General features: G+C 47.6%; 1 protein-coding gene across 9 annotated transcripts in view; it reads right to left on the reverse strand.

The window, feature by feature from the left end:
- The window catches only part of zfand6 (zinc finger, AN1-type domain 6), a 71,535-nt gene extending 48,538 nt beyond the window's left edge, over positions 1-22,997 (reverse strand). Inside the window, exon 1 of one of the 9 annotated variants that reach the window (XM_085968908.1) lies at positions 22,863-22,997. Coding sequence is in view for 8 of the 9 variants with exons in the window: in XM_085968909.1 (XP_085825035.1) it covers positions 10,165-10,344 (180 nt within the window). In the remaining variant the exon portion in view is untranslated. Of the gene's footprint in view, positions 1-10,164; positions 10,364-20,548; positions 20,877-22,862 lie in introns of those variants that run through there. The other 8 variants (XM_085968911.1, XM_085968909.1, XM_085968912.1 and 5 more) reach the window with 8 other exon arrangements.
- Positions 22,998-23,864: the final 867 nt, after the last annotated feature.

The raw sequence follows: 23,864 nt of genomic DNA on the forward strand, positions 1-23,864 counted from the left end.
TACTTAAGTAACCAGTCAATGAGATTTTAGGAAAAAGTTACTTTCCATTAAGGTAACTATAAAATGTTACACATTCACTACAACTGAATGGGCTCCGTTAAATAAAATGGCATCACTTTTATAGGCATATTAACATGATCACAATGAGAGATTCACAAGCACGAGGTGACTACTGGTTAATGCATAAACTAGAGATTCATTCCACACTTTAAAGCTATACAATCTTATACTGCAACATTACAGAAATTAAAACATTTCATTTTACATAATTTAAAAATCTGATAGAATTAACAGCACAATCGGCCCAACTGGTCTATTTTGGCGTTCATGCTCCATACGGGCCTCCTCCCACCCATCTTCACCTAAACCCATTAGGAGATCCTTCTATTCCTTTCTACCTCATATGCTCATCTAGCTTTCCCTTAAATGCATTTATCCTATTCACCTCAACTTCTCGTGGTAGAGCGTTCCACATTCTTACTAATCTTTGGGGTAAAGAAGTTTCTCCTGAATTCGCTATTGAATTTATTGGTGATTTCTTATATTTATGGCCCCTTGTTTTGGTTTCATCCACAAGTTTCTTTTCTGCAAAAACCGCCAAACATATTTCACTACACTGCATTCCTCAAGGTCGTTGAAACTGTAAGTACTTAATCATAGAAACATAGAAGATAGGAGTAGGCCATTCGGCCCTTCAAGCCTGCTCCGCCATTCAATGTGATCATGGTTGATCATCCAAATTCAGTACCCTGTCCCTGCCTTTTCCCCATATCCCTTGATCCCTTTAGCCTCAAGAAATATATCCAACTCTTTCTTGAATATATTTAATGAACTAGCCTCCACCGCCCTCTGTGGCAGAGAATTCCACAGGTTCACCACTCTCTGGGTGAAGAAATTCCTCTCATTTCAGTCCTAAATGGCTTACCCCTTATCCTTAGACTATGACCCCTGGTTCTGGACTCCACGGCCATCAGAAACATCCTTCCTGCATCTAGTCTGTCCAGGCCTGACAGAATTTTATAGGTTTCGATGAGATCCCCTCTCAATCTTCTAAACTCCAGTGAGTATAAGCCCAATCGACACAATCTCTCCTCATAAGTCATTCCTGCCATCCCAGGTATCAGCCTGGTGAATCTTCACTGAACTCCCTCCATGGCAAGAACGTCCTTCCTCAGGTAAGGTGACCAAAACTGCACACAATACTCAAGGTGCGGTCTCACCAAGGCCCTGTACAACTGTAGCAAGACATCCTTGGACCATTGCTATACTTGCTGGTTTGGGTCTACTAGACCAGTAATTTCAACTCTGCATGGTGTCTGCATAGTAATTCATTCTTTCTTTCAATAGAAAGCAGCACAGGAACCTACAAACTACCAATATTTACTCCAGACATTACTGGACTTCCAATTTTCTAGTTATTGCTCACTGCATCTAAGTTTACTAGAAAAAAAAAATACCTATGTTATAAAAAAGTTATTGATTACTGATAAGTGACCTGAAACCTAGCCCAATATCAGTGGAGCTGCTCAGACCATCTCCCTATAATACAACGTGCTCTTGGCTCACATGTAGACGGTTGAGAAGGAATGTATATCCTTGACAACACACCCACCCACTGCACATAGAATTATATAGAAATTACAACACGGAAACAGGCCGTTTGGCCCAACCAGTCCATGCTGGTCTTTATCCTCCACATGACCCGTAAATAAATTGGTAAACTTTTAGCAAATGTTCCAATATTCAATTCACAAGCAAGATCCACACAAAACATCAGCCACAACCACTCAACAGGGTGGGGGTAATCACATTTACATTCAGGTGTCCTTGTTAACTGTACTTCCAGGTTCAAGTTTATTCTCCACTTTTAAAAGTAGAAATACTACTGTAGCATTCCTTGGCAACAAAATAAAAATACTCTGCTCATCATTCAACTCTTAACCGGTTCAGGGAAATTCCAAGTCTCCAGCCAGCTGAGCACCAGAATGCTATAGATTGGCCCAGTCGCATTACCTAGTCTAGTCAATCTGACACATTTAGTCTCAAAGCAGGAATGGCTACCGAGAAGAGTTCTCTTACCCCTGGTGCTGTCAGCCAGATTGTGGCCAGACACAGCAACACAAGGTCAATTCCCCAAGTGAAACAGACATACGTGCAGCAGCAATGCTATTTACAAATCTGAATTTTGTATTTTACTTCAACCTAACCATTTCGTAACCCTACTTCAACTATGATACATGCACACAACAACTGCATATTTTCTTAGAAAAATTGTTTATTTTTAAAAAATTGGAACAAATATATTTTACCCCATGTAAAAAAAGAAACCCAGACAGGCTTCTGCTAAGTCCAGTTCAGTAATTAGTACAAATTCATATCAATTCAAACCTGGAAGACTAAAAGTTACTTTATAATTTTTTTTCCCTAATTAAAAGAGAGCTTTATTAAAAAAAAGTGCACTTGGTCTTTTCAAACAGGCTAGTCAGGGCCACCATGGAATGAGCCTATTCCCATAGCTGCATGTGAATAAAGAACAGTTGCAGAAGACTCGGCCGCTCAGTCACTGTTGGTACCTAGCCTAGCAGAATCCAAACATCACCAAGCTGCAAGCCAAGTACAGATTTTTTAAGTGATAATTTACAAATAAAACATACAAGGGTCTATCACACATTTAACACGGCGGCAATCAATTCATATAAATGGAAACCCGCAAAATAAATCCTTCTGGATTCAAAATAGTTAAAACATTAGTCTGGCTGGTTGGAGTTTAGATTAGGCTTTCGCACATCTATCAGAAACATCCCAAAGTACTTCACATATAATGAATTGCTTTTGAAGTTTAGTACCTACTGCTAGGTTAAGTTAATACAATTAATACTTTAAAATCAGCCAACGGTTACTACAGCTGAGGAAAGCCGCTTCAAATTAAGCTCGAGTCACTTACTAAATCACCGTGCAATAGTACAATGTTAAATATACTCAAAATAAATAGGAGAAAGTAAGTTACTCAGTTTACTGAGAGTTGCAAGTCTGCTGGATTAGTTCAGAGCAGACTGTAGCAGGATTTCGGGCACTAGGAATTCATCCTTGGACTGCAAGCCTGAACATCATCTGCTAAGCAACCCGCCAATTAAAAGAAAATGTTTTTAAAAACCCTGATTCCCAACATATACCTCAATTTCTTGATTTTTGCATTATTTGTACCCCTGACTGGATGCTGGTTTCCCCCACCCCCAGGTTTAATACTTATTGTTTAGTAAGCACAAGATTAGCTGTCAGTCAATGTGATGTCATTTCAGCAAGCCCCGCCCACTGCAGCACCTTACCCAATGCGGATAAAAACTGAGTGAAAAATACCAGAAAGGCAGCTAATGAATTAAATTTGCCACATGGGACAGGTAATTTTCTGCAGACTGTTTTACTTCATCCAGAGGGTCACTGCAGCCACAAAACTATTTCACAAGCCATCTTGCTTATGCACTGCGCCATGGCCGCGGAGGGCAATGATACTGTCTCTCGTGTCTACGCAGGTTGGTTTGGAGTTGACATGAATGCAAAAGTGGTCGTGTAACTCAAGATGCGAGGCTCCCTTTGGGAAGGCATCTCACAGGATTTTGAACCTGCATGTACAATCTAACTCCAGTGTAAAACAATGGGGCTGAAGTTTCCACTCAACCTTCTCTCAACATTGGCCAGAGGCAGAAGGTGAAAGATAAAACAAGATCAATCAGCAGGAACCTTTGCCGAAAGAGCTACGGAGCAAAACTGGAGAAGGTTATTTCAGATATACACAGCCACCTGCCAGACCTCCCACACCTTACCCTGGGAAGCCATGCAGGAATAAAAAACAAAATTTTTCTTAAAAAAGTACACGATTTCGATCCTTGTATAATCCTCCTCTCGACTCTGCCTCTCAATCATAGATAAGGCCATCTCCGATCATTTCCTCATATCCCTCACCACCCTTATCCCCCGAATTTTTCCAACCACAGTTCCTGCCAAGTCTGCCCCTGGGGGGAAAAAACTCTTCTCCAAGTCACTTGCAACTGCATTTTCAAGCTGCCGAGCCTTTGGTCCTCTATTCATCACAATATTTCTGCAGCTATCAATCTGCTCAATCAACCCCTTACCTCCGCACGTTCCCCCTGGTATGGCCTCCATTTTCACTCCCTCAATTCTAAGGGGCATAGCTGTGAATGTACCTTGTGCACAATTGATTTAGCCATCCATCACCAGATGTGGCTCGACCACATCAGGCCTCACTTTCTATTGCCAAAACCACCCATTATTCCAGGATCATCCTGGAGATGAAAGACTACCCTTGGCTTCTTTTCTGCACTATCAACCATCTTCTTAAATCCCTTCCTCCCATCCCCTCCAAGCCTCACCAACAATGTGCAAGAAGCTCATGGACTTTTTTGTCTCTAAACTGAGGCCATCCATTCAGTTGCTTCTCCTGCTTCCACCCTTCTCCAAGTAAAACCTCCTCCCCCCGCCCCGGTTCCCTCTTGCCCTGGCCCCGAACCCATGTCTTTCTCTTGTTTCTCCCACCCAATATGCCCCGAGTTCATCTTGTCCATGAGACCATCACATGCTCCCTTGACCCCATTTCCACTAAACTATTGCCCACCGTTCCACCCACCATCCCCTTCCCTTCCTGGCCCCCATTCTAGCTGACATTGTAATGAATTCCCTCTCTTCAGGTAATGTCTCCCTCCCTTTCAAAACCACCGTCAATACCTGCCTCCTTAAAAAAATTCAATCCCCCTCTGGCCTTCCAAACTATTTTCCCATCTCCAATCTCCCTTTCCTCTCCAAAGTCCTTGAACTTGCCGTCACCTCCCAAATCCGCGCCTATCTTTCCTACAGCTCCGTGTTTCCATCCATTACAGGATCAAAACAGCCCTAACCAAAGTCACAAATGACATCCTCTGTGACGGTGATCACTGTGCATATTAGCTCCTTGCTCTCTCTACATCCTTTGACACTGCTGAGCCCAGCATCTAGAGAGGGGGAAGGAAAGGGAAAAGTGGGAGAGAACAGAGAGAAATTCCAAATGTTGAAGGCATGCAACAGCATTTCTGTATACTAGCTGCTTCAAATGTAATTTTATGCATTAGACTGAAGGGCCAATTTTTTCCCCCATTTCTACAGTGATAAACCAGAATTTCCATCAACCAATTAACTTTCAGAATGCGACCGATGGCTCAATTCCCTGTAACCTGCTTCTCAGCAAGTATCATTCACGGTACTTAATGAACATTCACATTAGCATCCAGACTGTAGATGGAGGAGGGTGGAAATAAAACAAGGAGGATGACAGGCAGAGTTAGGACTGTTATCCATCTCAGGGATGGAGAGAAGAACCGTAAACCATTGAAGGTCTGATCTCAAGGTCATCTGAACTCTCATAATTACACCTTTGTGCTCACTTGACCTAAACTAAACATCTCAACACTGTGTGTCTGAGACGAAGTGCAATTATTTTGTATATAATGTATCTCACGTTATTGAAATTAGCTTCTTACTAGAGTGGAGTGTGGTGTTCAAGAGATAGTCATGTAGCCAGTGGACAGCTGCATGGTTAGGCACTTTGAAATGGAAAGAAGTGTTTAGAATTTTAAAATGGTATTATTAAGACTTCAAGGTTATAATTGGTCTGTTCATGCAGTAACTCGGCTAGTAGCACTGGAATAATGAATAACAAAGTAAAACAGCTTCTGGGGTGTTGTGTATGTACCTTTAAGGGAATAACTGGTCTCAGACTGCAGTACCGGCAGTGACCACCCCTGTATAAAAGGCGCTAGCAGCCTTCTGTAGTTTCAGTTTCCCGATTATAACAAGTCTTTACTGAATGGAGACAATCAACTCCTGCTGTCCGTGTCTCAATTATACACGGACATAATATGGGGACCTAAAGGGCAAACTGAATACAGATATTCCACTATACGAATTGTGTCTTCAGCAGAATATTAGAAGGATGTTTCTGACCCACACCTATCTGAATCCTCATGGTTTAGTTATTATGCGTGTACGCTAAAATTATATTGCAATTTGATCACATTTATTAAGATTGAAACTTTTAGAGTTAATGGACAGGGTTTTAAACCAAATGAAATGTTATAAATGAATCTCTGAACTGACCATCTTGATTTAACAATAACTGACGATGGCGTGGCTGTCCAACACCACCAATCTGTAACCTAACCTAGGTTTGTAGGCAGTGCTTCATACAAGGGCTAAGAGAGGATCACTACCATTGATGCCACCCAGGCGCTTCAGAATGTAAAAGGATGGCCGGGCAACAATATTTTACTTCAATACAAAAGCAAAATGCTGTGGATGCTGGAAATCTGAAATAAAAACAGAAAACGCTGGAAATACTCAGCAGGTCAGGCAGCATAGAAACATAGAAGATAGGAGTAGGCCATTCGGCCCCTCGAGCCTGCTCCGCCATTCAATGCAATCATGGCTGATCATCCAAATTCAGTACCCGGTCCCTGCTTTCTCCCCATACCCCTGGATCCCTTTAGCCTTAAGAAATATATCCAACTCCTTCTTGAATATATTTAATGAATTGGCTTCTACTGCCTTCCGTGGTAGAGAATTCCACAGGTTCACCACTCTCTGGGTGAAGAAATTCCTCCTCATTTCTGTCCTAAATGGCTTACCCCTTATCCTTAGACTGTGACCCCTGGTTCTGGACTCCCCGACCATCGGGAACATCCTTCCTGCATCTAGTCTGTCCAGTCCTGTCAGAATTTTATAAGTTTCAATGAGATCCCCTCCCATTCTTCTAAACTCCAGCAAGTACAAGCCCAATCGTCCCAATCTCTCCTCATACGTCATTCCTGCCATCCCAGGTATCAGCCTGTTGAATCTTCGCTGAACTCCTTCTATGGCAAGAACATCCTTCCTCAGATAAGGCGACCAAAACTGCACACAATACTCAAGATGTGGTCTCACCAAGGCCCTGTACAACTGCAGCAAGACATCCTTGTTCCTGTACTCAGACCCTCTCGCTACGAAGGCCAACATACCATTTGCCTTCTTAACCGCCTGCTGCACCTGCATGCTTACTTTCAGCAACTGGTGCACAAGGACACCCAGGTCGCGTTGCACTTCTCCTTCGCCCAATCTATTGCCATTCAGATAATAATCTGCCTTCCTGTTTCTGCCACCAAAGTGGATAACCTCACATTTATCCACATTATATTGCATCTGCCATGCTTCTGCCCAATCACCCAACCTGTCCAAATCATCCTGGAGTTTCTCGGCATCCTCCTCACAGCACACACGCCCACCCAGCTTTGTGTCATCTGCAAATCTGAAGATATTACATCTAGTTCCTTTGTCTAGATCATTAATATATATTGTGAATAGCTGGGGTCCAAGGACCAATCCCTGCGGTACCCCACTAGTCACTGCCTGCCACTCGGAAAATGTCCCGTTTATTCCAACTCTTTGCTTTCTGTCTGCCAACCAGTTCTCTATCCAAGTCAATACCTTGCCCCCAATCCCATGTGCCTTAACTTTACACGTTAATCTCTTATGCAGGACCTTATCAAAAGCCTTCTGAAAGTCCAAATACACCACATCCACTGGTTCTCCCTTATCTATTTTACCAGTTACATCCTCAAAAAATTCCAGTAGATTAGTCAAGCACGATTTACCTTTTGTAAATCCATGTTGACTTTGTCCGATCCTGTCACTGTTTTCCAAGTGCTCTGCTATTACATCTTTTATAATGGGCTCTAGCATTTTCCCCACTACCGATGTCAGGCTTACTGGTCTGTAATTCCCTGTTTTCTCTCTACCACCTTTTTTGAATAGTGGGGTAACATTAGCTACCCTCCAATCCATGGGTACTGTTCCAGATTCCATCGAATGTTGGAAGATGATCAGCAATGCATCTACTATTTCTAGGGCCACTTCCTTAAGTACCCTAGGATGTAGATTATCAGGCCCTGGGGATTTATCCGCCTTCAATCCCATCAATTTCCCGAACACCATTTCCCTACAAATACTGATTTCTTTCAGTTCCTCCCTTTCATCAGACCCTATGTTCCCCGACATCTCTGGGAGGTTATTTGTGTCCTCCTTTGTGAAGACAGAACCAAAATATGTATTTAATTGGTCTGCCATTTCTTTGTTCCCCATTATAAATTCCCCTGATTCTGACTGCAAGGGACCCACGCTTGACTTCACCAATCTTTTTCTCTTCACATACCTATAAAAGCTTTGAGTCAGTTTTTATGTTCCCTGCAAGCTTACTCTCATATTCAATTTTCCCCTTCTTAATTAATCCCTTTGTCCTCCTTTGTTCAATCCTAAACTGCTCCCAATCCTCAGGTTTACTGCTTTTTCTGGCCAATTTATATGTCCTCTCCTTGGATCTTATGCTATCCCTAATTTCCCTTGTTAGCCACGGTTGAGTCACCTTTTTTGTTTTATTTTTGTGCCAAACTGGGATGAACAAATTCTGTAGTTCATCCATGCGGTCTTTGAATGTTTGCCATTGCCTATCCACCGTCAACCCTTTGAGTGACATTCCCCAATCAATCCTACCCAACTCGCGCCTCAGACCATCGTAGTTTCCTTTATTTAAATTCAGGACTCTAGTCTCTGAGTCAACTACTTCATTCTCCATCTTAATGAAGAATTCGATCATATTATGATCGCTCCGACCCAAGGGGCCTCGTACAACAAGATTGCTAATTAATCCTTTCTCGTTACATAATACCCAGTCTAAGATGGCCTGATCTCTGGTTGGTTCCTCGACATATTAGTCTAGGAAACCATCCCGTAAACACTCCAGGAATTCCTCCTCCACAGTATTGTTACTAATTTGGTTAGCCCAATCTATATGTAGATTAAACTGCTGTGCCCTCATTGCACGCTTCTCTAATTTCCCTTTTAATGCCATCCCCAACCTCCGCATTACTGTTTGGAGGTCTATATACCACTCCCACTAACGTTTTCTGCCCCTTGGTATTTCTCAGTTCTACCCATACAGATTCCATATCATCATAGCTAATATCCTTCCTTACAATTGTGTTAATCCCTTCTTTAACCAGCAATGCTACCCCACCTCCCTTTCCTTTTTGCCTGTCTTTCCTGAATATATTCCAGCCTTGGCCACCCTGGAACCATGTTTCCGTAATCCCAATCAAATCATATTTGTTTACCTCTATTTGCGCAGCTAATTCATCCACCTTATTACAAATGCTCCTCGCATTAAGACACAAGGCCTTCAGGCTTGTTTTTTTAACGCTCTTAGACCTATTAGAATTATTATTTACTGTGGCCATGTTTGATTTAAACCGTTGATTTCTCTGACTGCCACTTTTGTTTTTCTCCGTCCTATCTTTTGCTTTTATCCTTGTTTCCCTTTCCTCTGTCTCCCTGCTCAGGTTCCCAACCCCCTGCCATTTTAGTTTAAACCCTCCCCCGGAGCACTAGCAAACACTCCCCCTAGGACATCGGTCCCGGCCCTGCCCAGGTGCAAACCATCCGGTTTCAATTGGTCCCACCTCCCCCAGAACCGGTTCCAATGTCCCAGGAATTTGAATCCCTCCCCCTCGCACCATTCCTCTAGCCACGTATTCATCTGAAATATCCTTCTACAGTATTTCTACTCTGACTAGCACGTGGCACTGGTAGCAATCCTGAGATTACTACCTTTGAGGTCCTATTTTTTAATTTACCTCCTAACTCCCTATATTCAGCTTTTAGGACCTCATCCCGTTTTTTACCTATATCGCTGGTACCTATATGCACCACGACAACTGGCTGTTCACCCTCCCCTTCCAAAATGTTCTGCAGCCGCTCCGAGACATCCTTGACCCTTGCACCAGGGAGGCAACACACCATCCTGGAGTTTCGTTTGCGGCCGCAGAAACGCCTATCTATTCCCCTTACAATAGAATCCCCTATTACTATAGCTCTACCCCTCTTTTTCCTCCCGTCCTGTGCAGCAGAACCACCCCTGGTGCCAGGAAGTTGGCTGCTGCTGCCTTCCTCTGATAAGCCATCCCCAACAGTATCCAAAGCAGTATATCTGTTTGAGAGGGGGATGACCTCAGGGGACTCCTGCACTACATGCCTGCACCTATTACTCTGCCTGGCGGTCACCCATTCCCTTTCTGCCTTTGCAACCTTTACCTGCGGTGTGACCAAGTGGTTAAACGTGCTATCCACGACGTCCTCAGCCTCGCGAATGGTCCAGTATGCATCCATCCGCAGCTCCAGCGCCGCAATGCGGTCTGCCAGTAGCTGCAGCTGGATACATTTCCTGCACACATAGTTGTCAGGGACACAAGAAGTGTCCCCGAGTTCCCACATAGCGCAGGAGGTGCATCTGTGAAGAGAGAGAGAGAGTTAACATTTCAGATCGATAACCTTTCGTCAGAACAGTTCTCCAATTCTGGCCTCTTGTGCATCCTCAATTTTCATCGCTCCACCATTGGCAGCCGTGCTTACAGCTGCCTAGGCCCTAAGCTCTGGAACTCCCTCCCTAAACCTCTATCTCTGTCCTCATTTAAGTTGCTCTTTAAAACCTTCCTCTTTCCTGTTCTAATATCTCACGTGGCTCGGTGTCAAATTTTGTTCGATAATGCTCCTGTGAAGCACCTTGGGACATTTTACTACATTAAAAGCACTATATAAATGCTAGTTGTTGTTGCTACTGTAACAATATTTAACAACAACATTTTTTTGCAACACAATGGAACAGCCAACCAGCCACAGGATTACCCGTTACATATTCTTGTTCTACCGATGCCCAGATAGCCACTCTGTCTAGTTCCCAAGCGGTTATGCATGAAATGGACTATATGCATCGTGACTAGCAAGACAGAGTCCAATAACATAACCCATCATAACCAAAAGAAGTCATGAATGAAGCACTTTTTAAAAAACTGCATCTCAAATTAGATATTCATTTTAAATTTATTTATGCCTGTTGTGTTAACTAGATAAATCCAATTTAAATCAACAGAAATATAACTGAGCACTATTTTGTCACAAGGCCAGCTGGTATAAGAACATAAGAAATAAGAGGCCATTCGGCCCCTCGAGCCCGCCCCGCCATTCAATAAGATCATGGCTGATCTGATCTTGGCCTCAATACCAAGAATGACCAGTAGACCAACACAGCCTGTCCCTTTCTCAGAACATCCACGACTACTAACTTCCTCGCCATATACCTCAATCCCTTATTTCTCTAAATAGACATCTAAACTCTTTAACCCACTTATACTGCTAACTTCACTTCCGATACTCCACAGCTCTATTACCCTTTGAAATAGGCTCAGTAGTGAGGCACACTTCTGATCCAGCTGTCAGCGCCAATGCTAAAGCACTGTTAACAGAAGATTAGTTAATAAATTAAAATTAACAGTAGATTTAATTAGTGGGCATCAACCCAATACTGTACGAGAGACACTCTTATCCTACAACCAGTCAGACTCCTGAACGGTTGCGGTTTGAATTTATATATACCTTTTTTTTTTTTTTTAAAAACTTCAGGCTTTTATTGGAACGTGTCCTTTTGACCCTAGGCAAAACCAAAGTCACAACAATCTGTATTTAGTGCCAGTTAAAAATAAAGTGTGCAATTTAATTCTGTTAGTAACAGAGTAAAAGAACCATGGTGTCAGCCGTGGCTCAGTGGGCAGCACTCGAACCTCCGAGTCAGAAGGTTGTGGGTTCAAGCCCCACTCCAGAGACTCGAGCACAAAATCTAGGCTGACACTCCCAGTGCAGTGCTGAGGGAGTGCTGCACTGTCGGAGGTGCGGTCTTTTGGATGAGACATTAAACCGAGGCCCCGTCTGCTCTCTCGGGTGAATATAAAAGATCCCAAGGCACTATTTCGAAGAGGAGCAGGGGAGTTCTCCCCGGTGTCCTGGGCCAATATTTATCCCTCCATCAACAACACTAAAACACATGAACTGGTCAATATCACATTGCTGTTTGTGGGAGCTTGCTGTGCGCAAATTGGCCGCCACATTTCCTACATTAAATCAGTGACTACCCTTCACAAGTATTTAACTGGCTGTAAAGTGCTTTGGGACATCCTGAGGTCTTGACAGGAGCTGTAGAATACAAGCCTTTTCTTTCTTGGATTTACCTACTTATTAATTATATACTTCATTGAATAAACAATAAAAAGGTATCAAAACCCCAGATCGAGAGTTCCTTTAACTGTTCACAAATACTTAGCTAAGGATGTGTCAGTTTGATCATAACTGTGATTTCTATGTTAAAGAAGTGATGCCCACCACACAGGCCAAGCCCTCAGCCATCAGTAACAACGGAGCTCTTGTGCATAGAGCTCAATTCATGTCATGTGTGGGCAAGGGCAATGATAACAGTGCCATAGTGACAACAACCTGCATTTATATCGTGCCTTTTTAATAGTAAAAACATCCCAAGGTGCTTAACAGGATTGTTATCAGACAAGATTTGACACCGATACACAGCATTAGGACAGGTGACCAAGAGCTTGGTCAAGAGGTAGTTTTAAGGAGTGATTTCAAGATAGAGGTAGAGGGGCGGAGCGGTTTAGTGACACGGTGTTAGAACATTTGGTGGACTTCAGGGTCTTTCTGGATGAACCAAGAAGTTTCTTCCTCATCCGTAGTACTGAGATGTGCCCATGGATCCTAGCATGATCTCGTGATCTTGTCAACATGTGAAAATATAAATTGTGACTGTAATATGTGGAAATTTCCAGTAATAAGCTGAAAAATACAACACTGCTATACAATATCCAATAACATTAACCCCCACCCCACCATTATCATCGAATCATGCAGCACAGACGACCACTGTGTATGTAGGTCTCTGAAAGAGCAACCAATTAGTTCCACTCGCCTGCTCTTTCCCCAAAGCCCTGCAAATTTTTCCTTTAAGTAGAGACCCAATTCCCTTTTGAAAGATATTATTGAATCTGCTTCCTCCATCCTTTCAGGCAGTGCATTCCAGATCACAACAACTCACTGAATAAAAAATATTCACTTCAACCCGCCCCGGCTTTTTTTTGCCAATGACCTTAAATCCGTGTCCGCTGCATACTGCCCCTCCTGCCAGCAGAAAGAGTTTCGCTCCTATTTACTCTATCAAAACCACTCAATTTTGAACATCTCTATTAATTCTCCACTTAACTTTCTCTGCTCAAAGGAGAACAATCCCAGCTTCTCTAGTCTTATATAACTGAAACCCCTCATCCCTGTTCCATTCTCGTAAGTCTCCTCTGCACTCTCTCCAAGGCCTTGACATCCTTCCTAAAGCGTGGTGCCCAGAATTGGACACAATACTCTAAGCTGAGGTCTAACTAGTGATTTATTCCTACATAGATTCCACATTTGGCCTATCTTTATGGCTAGTTTACCAAAGGAAACGGTTAAAAACAGGATATTGGGTTGAAAACCTATTCCAACAGTCCTACATGAAATGAGTGAGCAGTCTTATCCCACAGCACAACTACCCCATAACTAGTACTACTCTGGAACTTTCAATCAGACCAAGTTTGGAAATGGAATAATGTCACTGGTGCAGTGAAACTTGTATCTTAGGCTGCTGTTGAGGTAGAGTCAAGGGAGATTAAACTTTTTTTAATCAAAATTGTTCACTGACAGTTACTAAGTGACATCATTTAAAATCGAATCAGGATTAATCAGGGCCCCAGTTACATGGAATTTTTTTTTTTTAAATGGAGCTTTGGAACAAGTTCTCAGGGTAGGCTATGGAAACAATTAGTATGAGTGTAGCAAGGGCACAGAATGTACTCTGGGTGGGGGACTTCAATGTCCATCACCAAGAGTGGCTCGGTAACACCACTACTGACCGAGCCCTGAAGGACATAACTGCCAGTCTGGGCCTGCGACAGGTGGAGAGAACACCAACACGAGGGAAAAACCTACTTGACCTCGTCCTCACCAATCTACCTGTCGCAGATGCATCTGTCCATGACAGTATTGGTAGCAGTGACCACCGCACAGTCATTGTGGAGACAAAGTCCCATCTTCACACTGAGGACGCCTTCTATCGTGTTATGTGGCACTACCACCGTGCTAAATGGGATAGATTCAGAACAGATCTAGCTCAAAACTGGGCATCCATGAGGCGCTGTGGGCCATCAGCAGCAGCAGAATTGTATTCCACCACAATCTGTAACCTCATGGCCCGGCATATCCCTCACTCTACCATTACCATCAAGCCAGGGGACCAACCCTGGTTCAGTGAGGAGTATAGAAGAGCATGCCAGGAGCAGCACAGGACTACATGCATGCTAAAAAGCACAAGCAGCATGCTACAGACAGGGCTAAGCGATCCCACAATCAACAGATCAGATCAAAGCTCTGCAGTCCTGCCACATCCAGTCGTGAATGGTGGTGGACCATTAAACAACTAACGGGAGGAGGCTCCATGAATATCCCCATCCTCAATGATGGTGGAGCCCAGCACGCGAGTGCAAAAGGCAAGGCTGAAGCGTTTGCAACGATCTTCAGCCCGAAGTGCCGAGTGGATGATCCATATCAGCCTCCTCCCGAGGTCCCCACCATCACAGAAGCCAGTCTTCAGCCAATTTGATTCACTCCACGTGATATCAAGAAACGGCTCAGCGCACTGGATACAGCAAAGGCTATGGGCCCCGACAACATCCTGGCTATCGTGCTGAAGACTTGTGCTCCACAACTAGCCACGCCTCTAGCCAAGCTGTTCCAGTACAGCTACAACACTGGCATCTATCCGACAATATGGAAAACTGCCCAGGTATGTCCTGTCCACAAAAAGCAGGACAAATCCAACCCGGCCAATTACCGCCCCATCAGGCTACTCTTAATCATCAGCACAGTGCTGTCAAGTGGCACTTACTCACCAATAACCTGCTCACTGATGCCCAGTTTGGATTCCGCCAAGACCACTTGGCTCCCAACCTCATTACAGCCTTGGTCCAAACATGGGCAAAGGAGCTGAATTCTAGAGGCGAGGTGAGAGCAACTGCCCTTGACATCAAGGCAACATTTGACCGAGTAAAACTGAAGTCAATGGAAATCAGAGGGAAAACGCTCCACTGGCTGGAGTCATACCTAGCACAAAGGAAGATGGTTGTGGTGGTTGAAGGTCAATCATCACAGCCCCAGGACATCACTGCAGGAGTTCCTCAGGGCAGTGTCCTTGGCCCAACCATCGTCAGCTGCATCAATGACCTTCCCTCCAACATAAGGTCAGAAATGGGGATGTTCGCTGATGACTGCACAGTGTTCAGTGCCATTCACAACTTCTCAGGTAATGAAGCAGTCCATGCCCGCATGTAACAAGACATGGACGACGTTCAGGCTTGGGCAGATAAGTGGCAGGTAATATTCGCACCACACAAGTGCCAGGCAATGACTATGTCCAACAAGCGAGAGTCTAACCACCTCCCCATGACATTCAACGGCATTACCATCGCCGAATCCCCCACCATCAACATCCTGGGGGGTCACCATTGACCAGAAACTTAACTGGACCAGCCACAAATACTGTGGCAACAAGAGCAGGTCAGAGGCTAGATATTCAGTGGTGAGTGTCTCACCTCCTGACTCCTCAAAGCCTTTCCACCATCTACAAGGCACAAGTAAGGTGTGATGGAATACTCTCCAATTTTCTGGATGAGTGCAGCTACAACAACTCAAGAAGCTTGACACCATCCAGAACAAAGCAGCCCGCTTGATTGGCACCCCATCCACCACCTTAAACATTCACTCCCTCCACCACCGGCGCACCGTGGCTGCAGTGTGTACCATCTACAAGATGCACTGCAGCAACTCGCCATGGCTTCTTCGGCAGCACCTCCCAAACCCGCGACCTCTTCCACCTAGAAGGACAAGGGCAGCAGGCACATGGGAACACCACTACCTCCTAGTTCCCCTCCAAGTCCCCTCCACTTGGCCCTTCTGACTGAAAACACTACAGCCTTGTCTTTTGCACTCACGTGCTGGGCTCCACCATCTTTGAGGATGGGGATGTTCATGGAGCCTCCTCCTCTCGTCAGTTGTTTAATTGTCTACCATCATTCGTGATTGATGTGGCAGGACTGCAGAGCTTTGATCTGATCCGTTGGTTGTGAAATCACCTAGCTGTCTATAGCATGCTGCTTCTGCTGTTTAGCACGTTAGTCTTGTGTTGTAGCTTCCCCAGGTTGGCACTTCATTTTCAGGTACACCTGATGCTGCTCCTTGCATGCTCTTCTACACGCCTCATTGAACCAGGGTTGGTCCCGACTTGCTGGTAATGGTGAGCGAGGGGTATGCCAGGCTGTGAGTTTAGATTGCGGTGGAATACAATTCTGCTGCTGATGACCCACGGCACCTGATGGATGCCCAGTATGGAGCTGCTAGATCTGTTCTGAATTTAACCCATTTAGCATGGTGCTAGTGCCACACTTGATGGTGGTTGTCCTCAGTGTGAAGATGGGACTTCGACTCCACAAGGACTGTGCGGTGGTCACTCCTACCAATACTGTCAGGAACAGATGCATCTGCGACAGGTAGATTGGAGAGGATGGGGTCTCGTGTTGGTTCTCTCACCACCTGCAAGCTCAGTCTGGCAGCTATGTCTTTCAAGACTGGGCCAACTCGGTCAGCAGTGGTGCGGCCGGGACTCTCTTGGTGACGGACACTGAAGGCCCCCCACCCAGAATACATTCTGTGCCCTTGTTACCCTAAGTGTTTCTTCCAAGTGGTGTTCAAAATGGAGGAGTAATAATTCATCAGCTGAGGGAGGGTAGTAGGTGGTAATCAGCAGGGGGTTTCCTTCAGGTCAGATGCCGTCTGATCTGCTGAGTATTTCTGTTTCTGTTTATAACCCAGATTTCTGGCATCCGCAGTATTTTGCCTTTGTATTAGTGTTTAATTCACCGCCACTTCTCTTCCCAGGAATGCCCAGCTTGAAGTTCTGCTCAATGCCAACGGGTTTTCCGTTTGTCTCTTTTACCTTGTTTACCTTTATTGCTTTCGGTTTCCTTTCTCGTGTTTGATCAGGTATCTAACTAAAACTTGCTTTTACAGCCACATCTCCTTCCTCAGCGACTGTCTCTTGTTCCAACTTATTCCACGTAGATTCCAACTGAAATTCCACCCTTAATTACAGATATCTCCATAACATTCAGCATTCCTCGAAACACTGCTCTCGCCACCTCCTGAGATCCATGCTCAATGTGATGTGCCACCACATGCACGCTCTCGACCTCTTTCTTTGGCAGCACTGACTCACTCTCGTTCAGAGTTGTTCTGGTTCATCCTTTGCCTCATCTGGTGCTTTAACAAAAACATTTTTTTCTTTCATGTGTCAAGGACCACAAGCTTCAACAGCTCTTAAATGTCGATGCCTCTCAGGATTCTTCTGCCCCGTCACTTTTTTCTGATCCCGTCCCTTCTTACAATCTCACCCCGCATCATGTTTTCACTATCCCCTCTGACCCCGAACAATCAGTTCTCAGCAAAGGCCTCAGCTTCATCCGTTTACGCCCCCACCTCAATGAATTACGAGCTTGGCACGATGCTGAGCTCTTCTTTCATCGCCCTTGCACCTACTTCTTTGGCCAGGAGTCATCCCCCCGCACAGCGGACCCATTCTCCCGCCTTCAGAATTCCAGTTCCACCTGGACCCCTCCCTCTGGCCTCTTACCCTCTTCTAGATCGTTTCATTGGGAACTGCCGGCGTGACATCGGCCATCTCAGTTTCTCTACTCCACTCGCTCATTCTAACCTAATTTTGATAGAGTGGATACAGAGAGAATGTTTCCACTTGTGGGGAAGAGCAAAACTAGAGGCCATCAATATAAGATAGTCACCAAGAAATCCAATAGGGAATTCAGAAGAAACTTCTTTACCCAGAATGTGGAACTCGCTACCACAGGGAGTGGTTGAAGCGATTAGTATGGATGCATTTAAGGGGAGGCTGGACAAACACATGAGGGAGAAGGGAATAGAGGGTTATGCTGTTAGATTTAGATGAGGAAAGACGGGAGGAGGCTCGAGTGGAGCATAAACGCTGGCATGGACTGGTTGGGCCGAATGGCCTGTTTCTGTGCCGTATATCCCATGTAATCCTATATGGGGATAGGCTTTCAACCAATGTCTACTACAAGCCCACTCCCTCCCAGTTACCTTGATTACACTTCCTCCCACCCCGCAAGGATTCTATTTCATTTCCCAGTTTCTCTGTCTCTGTTGAATTAGTTCTGACGACGCCACCTTTGACACCAGTGCTTCAGATATCTCTTCCTTTTTCATCAACCGAGGATTCCCCTGCACTCGGCCATGTCTGTACCATTTCTCATTTCTGCTCTCACCCCTTCCCCTTCTTCCCAGAACCACGATAGGGTTTCCCTTGTCCTCACCTTCCACCCCACTAGCCTCCATATTCAGTGGATCATCCTCTGCCATTTCCGCAACGTCCAGCACGATGCCACCAACAAACACATCTTCCCTGCACTTTCAGCATTCCAAAGGGACCGTTCCCTCCGCGACACCCTGGTCTACTCTTCCATCACCCCAACGTCCGCTCCCCTTCCCATGGCACCTAGCCATGCAAGCGGAGGAGATGCAACACCTGCCCTTTTACCTCCTTTTTAGGGAAGTCTTGTTACAACTGTACAGGGCATTGGTGAGACCACACCTGGAGTACTGCGTACAGTTTTGGTCTCCTTATTTCAGGAGGGATATACTTGCATTGGAGGCAGTTCAGAGAAGGTTCACTAGGTTGATTCCGGAGGTGAAAGGGTTGACTTATGAGGAAAGGTTGAGCAGGTTGGGCCTATACGCATTTGAGTTTAGAAGAATGAGAGGTGATCTTATTGAAACATAAGATTCTGAGGGGGCTTGACAGGGTGGATGCTGAGAGGATGTTTCCCCTCGTGGGGGAATCTAGAACTAGGGGTCACAGTTTCAGGATAAGGGGTCGCCCATTTAAGACGGAGAGGAGGAGGAATTTCTTCCCTCAGAGGGTCGTGAATCTTTGGAATTCTCGCCCCCAGAGAGCTGTGGAGGCGGAGTCATTGAATATATTCAAGACGGAGATTGACAGACATTTGGGCTAAAGGGGAGTCGAGGGTTTTGGGGAACAGGCAGGAAAGTGGAGTTGAGGCCAAGATCAGGTCAGCCATGATCTCATTGAATGGTGGAGCAGGCTCGAGGGGCCGAATGGCCGACTCCTGTGCCTGTTTCTTATGTTCCCTTCCCACCGTCCAGGGCCCCAAACACTCCTTCCAGGTGAAACAGTGATTTACTTGCACTTCTTTCAATTTAATAAACTCTATTTGCTGCTCACGATGCGGTCTCCTCTACATTGAGGTGACCAAACGTAGATTGAGTGATGACTTTTCTGAACACTTCAGTCCGCAAGCTTGACCCCGAGCTTCTGGTCGCTTGCCACGTTAATTCTCAGTCCCAATCTGATCTCAGCCTCCTACACGGTTCTAATGAAACTCAATGGAAGCTTGAGGAACAGCACCTCATCTTAGACACTTAACAACCTTCCGGACTCAACACTAAGTTCAACAATTTCAGATCAAAGCCACTGCTCCCATTTTTTTGAGCTGGCAGGTGCTGGTAATGACTCTGCTGGTCCTGTACTCTCTCCTGCCTCCCACCCTATCACACACCTCAGACCTTCCCTTTTGTTCTTCCCTTCCCCCCACTTTCCCTGCCTCAGAACTTGCTTAAACCCCGTTACATTTTTCAGTTCTTACGAAGGTCATCGACCTGAAACGTTAACTCTGTTTCTCTCTCCAAAGATGCTGCCGGACCTGCTGGATATTTCCAGCATTTTCTGTTTATATTATAGGTTTCCTTGCCCATGTTTGACCTGACGCCATGAGACTTCATGGGGTCCAGAGTCAATGTTGAGGACTCCCAGGGCCACTCCCTCCCGACTGTATACCACTGTGCCGCCACCTCTGGTGGGTCTGTCCTGCCAGTGGGACAGGACATACCCAGGATGGAGGAGTCTGTGAAGTTGGCTGATACAGTACTGTGTCAGGCAGTTGCTTGATTAGTCTGTGGGACAGCTCTCCCAATTGTGGCACAAGTCCCCAGATGCTAGTGAGGAGGACTTTGCAGGGTCGACTTGGCTGGGTGTGCCGTCCGAATCCGATGCCTAGGTTGATGCCGGGTGATCCGTCCGGGTTATTCTTCTTGTCCTTTATATCTCTATATACCAGACTATCCTGTCCATCCTTTTATGCTTTTACTAATTGGAAGTAGCTATGATTTGGAGAGAAATTGTGGTAATTAAATAATATACTTTAAACAGAAGAGAAATTCAAAACTAATGTACAGAACTAAAATTATTAAAGGCAGTCAAAGTTATTTTAGAAAAACAGATAAATCAGCTGGCTATTGAAATTAGATTTCACAAAAAACTGACAGGATGCAAATTGCACAGTAGCTAATATACAAAACTACTCATTTGATCTGCTTACAGCAAATTTCACACATTCAACACAGCCAGGCTAATATAATTCCTTTAGTATCTGTGATATTAAAGCTACTGTACCTGCTTCCCCCAGGACTGCTTTATCCTTTTTTTAAAAACCATCCGAATATCTTTAGTCACAATGACCTAATGGCAAAGCTCTGGGGTTTTGTTTTTGGTGCTCTGCATGACATCATCTCCATGAGCAGGTGCCACATTTCATCAGAACCATTGGGCGGAGAGGACAAAGACAAAAGGCGGAGCCCCGCCCACATGCGCGCTCCCGGACCAGGTGGAGCCCCGCCCCCTTCCCCAGGCACAAAGGGTTAGGCCCTGCCCCTTCCCCGGGCACACAGGGCGAGGCCCCGCCCCCTTCCCCGGGCACAGAGCATTAGGCCCCGCCCCCTTCCCTGGCACAGAGCGTTAGGCCCCGCCCCCTTCCTCGGGCAGAGAGGGTTAGGCCCCGCCCCTTCCCCAGGCACATAAGACGAGGCCACGCCCCCTTCCCCGGGCACAGAGCGTTAGGCCCCGCCCCCTTCCCCGGGCACACAGGGTTAAGCCCCGCCCCTTCCCCGGGCACACAGGGCGAGGCCACGCCCCCTTCCCTGGGCACAGAGGGTTAGGCCCCACCCCCTTCCCTGGCAGAGAGGGTTAGGCCCCACCCCCTTCCCTGGGCACAGAGGGTTAGGCCCCACCTCCTTCCCCGGGCACAGAGAGTTAGGCCCCGCCTCCTCCCCCGGGCACAGGGGGTGAGGCCCCGCCCCCTTCCCCAGGTACAGAGGGCTAGGTCCTGCCCCTTCCCCAGGCCGAGGGTTAGGCCCCGCCCCCTCCCCCAGGCGGAGGGCTAGGCCCCGCCCCCTCCCCCAGGGCAGAGGGCTAGGCCCCGCCCCCTCCCCCAGGGCAGAAGGCCAGGCCCCGCCCCCTTCCCCAGGTACAGAGGGCTAGGTCCTGCCCCTTCCCCAGGCCGAGGGTTAGGCCCCGCCCCCTCCCCCAGGCCGAGGGCTAGGCCCCGCCCCCTCCCCCAGGCTGAGGGCTAGGCCCCGCCCCCTCCCCCAGGCTGAGGGCTAGGCCCCGCCCCCTTCCCGGGGCAGAGGGCTAGGCCCCGCCCCCTTCCCCAGGGCAGAGGGCTAGGCCCCGCCCCCTTCCCCAGGCGCAGAGGGCTAGGCCCCGCCCCCTTCCCCAGGCACAGAGGGCTAGGCCCCGCCCCCTCCTCCCAGGCACAGAGGGTTAGGCCCCGCCCCTTCCCCAGGCACAGAGGGTTAGGCCCCGCCCCTTCCCCAGGCACAGCGGGTTAGGGCCCGCCCCCTTCCCCAGGGCAGCGGGTTAGGGCCCGCCCCCTTCCCCAGGGCAGCGGGTTAGGGCCCGCCCCCTTCCCCAGGGCAGCGGGTTAGGGCCCCGCCCCCTTCCCCAGGGCAGAGGACGGGGCCCCGCCCCCTTCCCCCGGGCAGAGGACGGGGCCCCGCCCCCTTCCCCCGGGCAGAGGACGGGGCCCCGCCCCCTTCCCCCGGGCAGAGGACGGGGCCCCGCCCCCTTCCCCCGGGCAGAGGACGGGGCCCCGCCCCCTTCCCCCGGGCAGAGGACGGGGCCCCGCCCCCTTCCCCCGGGCAGAGGACGGGGCCCCGCCCCCTTCCCCCGGGCAGAGGACGGGGCCCCGCCCCCTTCCCCCGGGCAGAGGACGGGGCCCCGCCCCCTTCCAGAGGACGGGGCCCCGCCCCCTTCCCCCGGGGCCCCGCCCTCACCAGGGTGAGTTCCCGGGCCGCGCCCCGTTTAAAGTGCCCGCAGATTGTCCATTGAATGAGCCGGAAATCTCCTCAGGTAAAGCTGGCGCCCCGTCACCGGTCAGGCCTCAGCTCGGCGCACTAGGAAATACATCCCAACCCGGGGCCGCCTTCAGCTACCCCGCAGTGCCGAGCCCCGGGCCGGCCAAGACCCTGAGCCTGATCGCGGGGCCCATGACCCAGACAGCGCCCCCTCTCCCGCACAACCTGACCCGCCAGCAAAAAGTCCCGCCCTCCCGCTCTCATTGGCCACGGCGCTGTCAATCTACGCCACCCACTGGGAAACGCCTCCTTCCTATTGGTGGATCGCGCTGTCAATCAGATAGGCCCTGACCCCCCCACCGCTGGCCACGCCCCCAGCCGGCACGTCCTCCTGCCAGTTCGGTGAAGTGGCGAGTTCGAGGCCCGAGGCAGCCTGGCTGACAGGAACCCAGAATAATAATTAATAAAAAAGGTAGGGCGCAAAAATATATCCCTTTAGCAACGGCTGGAGAGGAGAATGGGGGGAGCTGGGCCTGGACAGGCCGCAGCCCGGTCCATCTCCACACCACCTATGCTGAAAGACTGACTGGGACCAACCCGCCTGAAATGCCGCGGCGGCAGCAGCAGCGACCTACCTCGTTAAATAAAACAACAGAAAAAAAAAAAGAAAGTGAAGAAGAGCGAGCGGCCTGTGTCCGCCGGCCCTGTTTACACGGACAAAGCCGCCCGCTCAGGCCGCCCCTGACGTCACACACGGCGGCTCCCGCTCCCATTGGCTGCCGGCCGCGGGTGCCGCGTCACGCGCGCCTGTCAATCAAAGGCCCGCCGGCCTGGGGACATCCCTGCAAAAAGGCAGCGTCCCCTCTGCAAGCCGAGCTGTGCACAGGCTGCAGTGTGAAACATCTATTTTCTTTTTGGTTTCTGTGTGGTTTTTAAAAAAAAAAAAAAATCCTCCGTTGTTAGTCAAATGTTCACAGCAACTGCATTGTACATCATCATGTCGATAGAGTGGAGAGGAAGGACCTATTTCCCTTAGCAGAAGGGGGTCAACAACCAGGGGGCATAGATTTAAAGTAATTGGTAGGAGGAGGTTTAGAGGGGATTTGAGGGGATATTTCTTCACCCAGAGGGTGGGGGTGTGTTCTGGAACGCACTGCCTGAAAGGGTGGTAGAGGCAGAAACCCTCACTCGCCACATTTAAAAAAAGTGCTTGGATGTGCACTTGAAGCCCTACACGGCTACGGACCAAGTGTTGGGAAGTGGGATTAGGCTGGACCTTTCCAGGATCTAGGGAATTTTGGAAGATTACAACCAATAGAAACATAGAAGATAGGAGTAGGCCATTCGGCCCCTCGAGCCTGCTCCGCCATTCAATGAGATCATGGCTGATCATCCAAATTCAGTACCCTGTCCCTGCCTTCTCCCCATATCCCTTGATCCCTTTAGCCTTAAGAAATATATCTAACTCCTTCTTGAATATATTTAATGAATTGGCCTCAACTGCCTTGTGTGGTAGAGAATTCCACAGGTTCACCACTCTCTGGGTGAAGAAATTCCTCCTCATCTCAGTCCGAAATGGCCTACCCCTTATCCTTAGACTGTGACCCCTGGTTCTGGACTCCCCGACCATCGGGAAC

This window comes from Somniosus microcephalus, chromosome 27 (assembly GCF_052327205.1).
Source record: "Somniosus microcephalus isolate GS21.2 chromosome 27, FLI_Smic_1.0, whole genome shotgun sequence".
In the NCBI taxonomy this organism is placed as follows: Eukaryota; Metazoa; Chordata; class Chondrichthyes; order Squaliformes; family Somniosidae; genus Somniosus; species Somniosus microcephalus.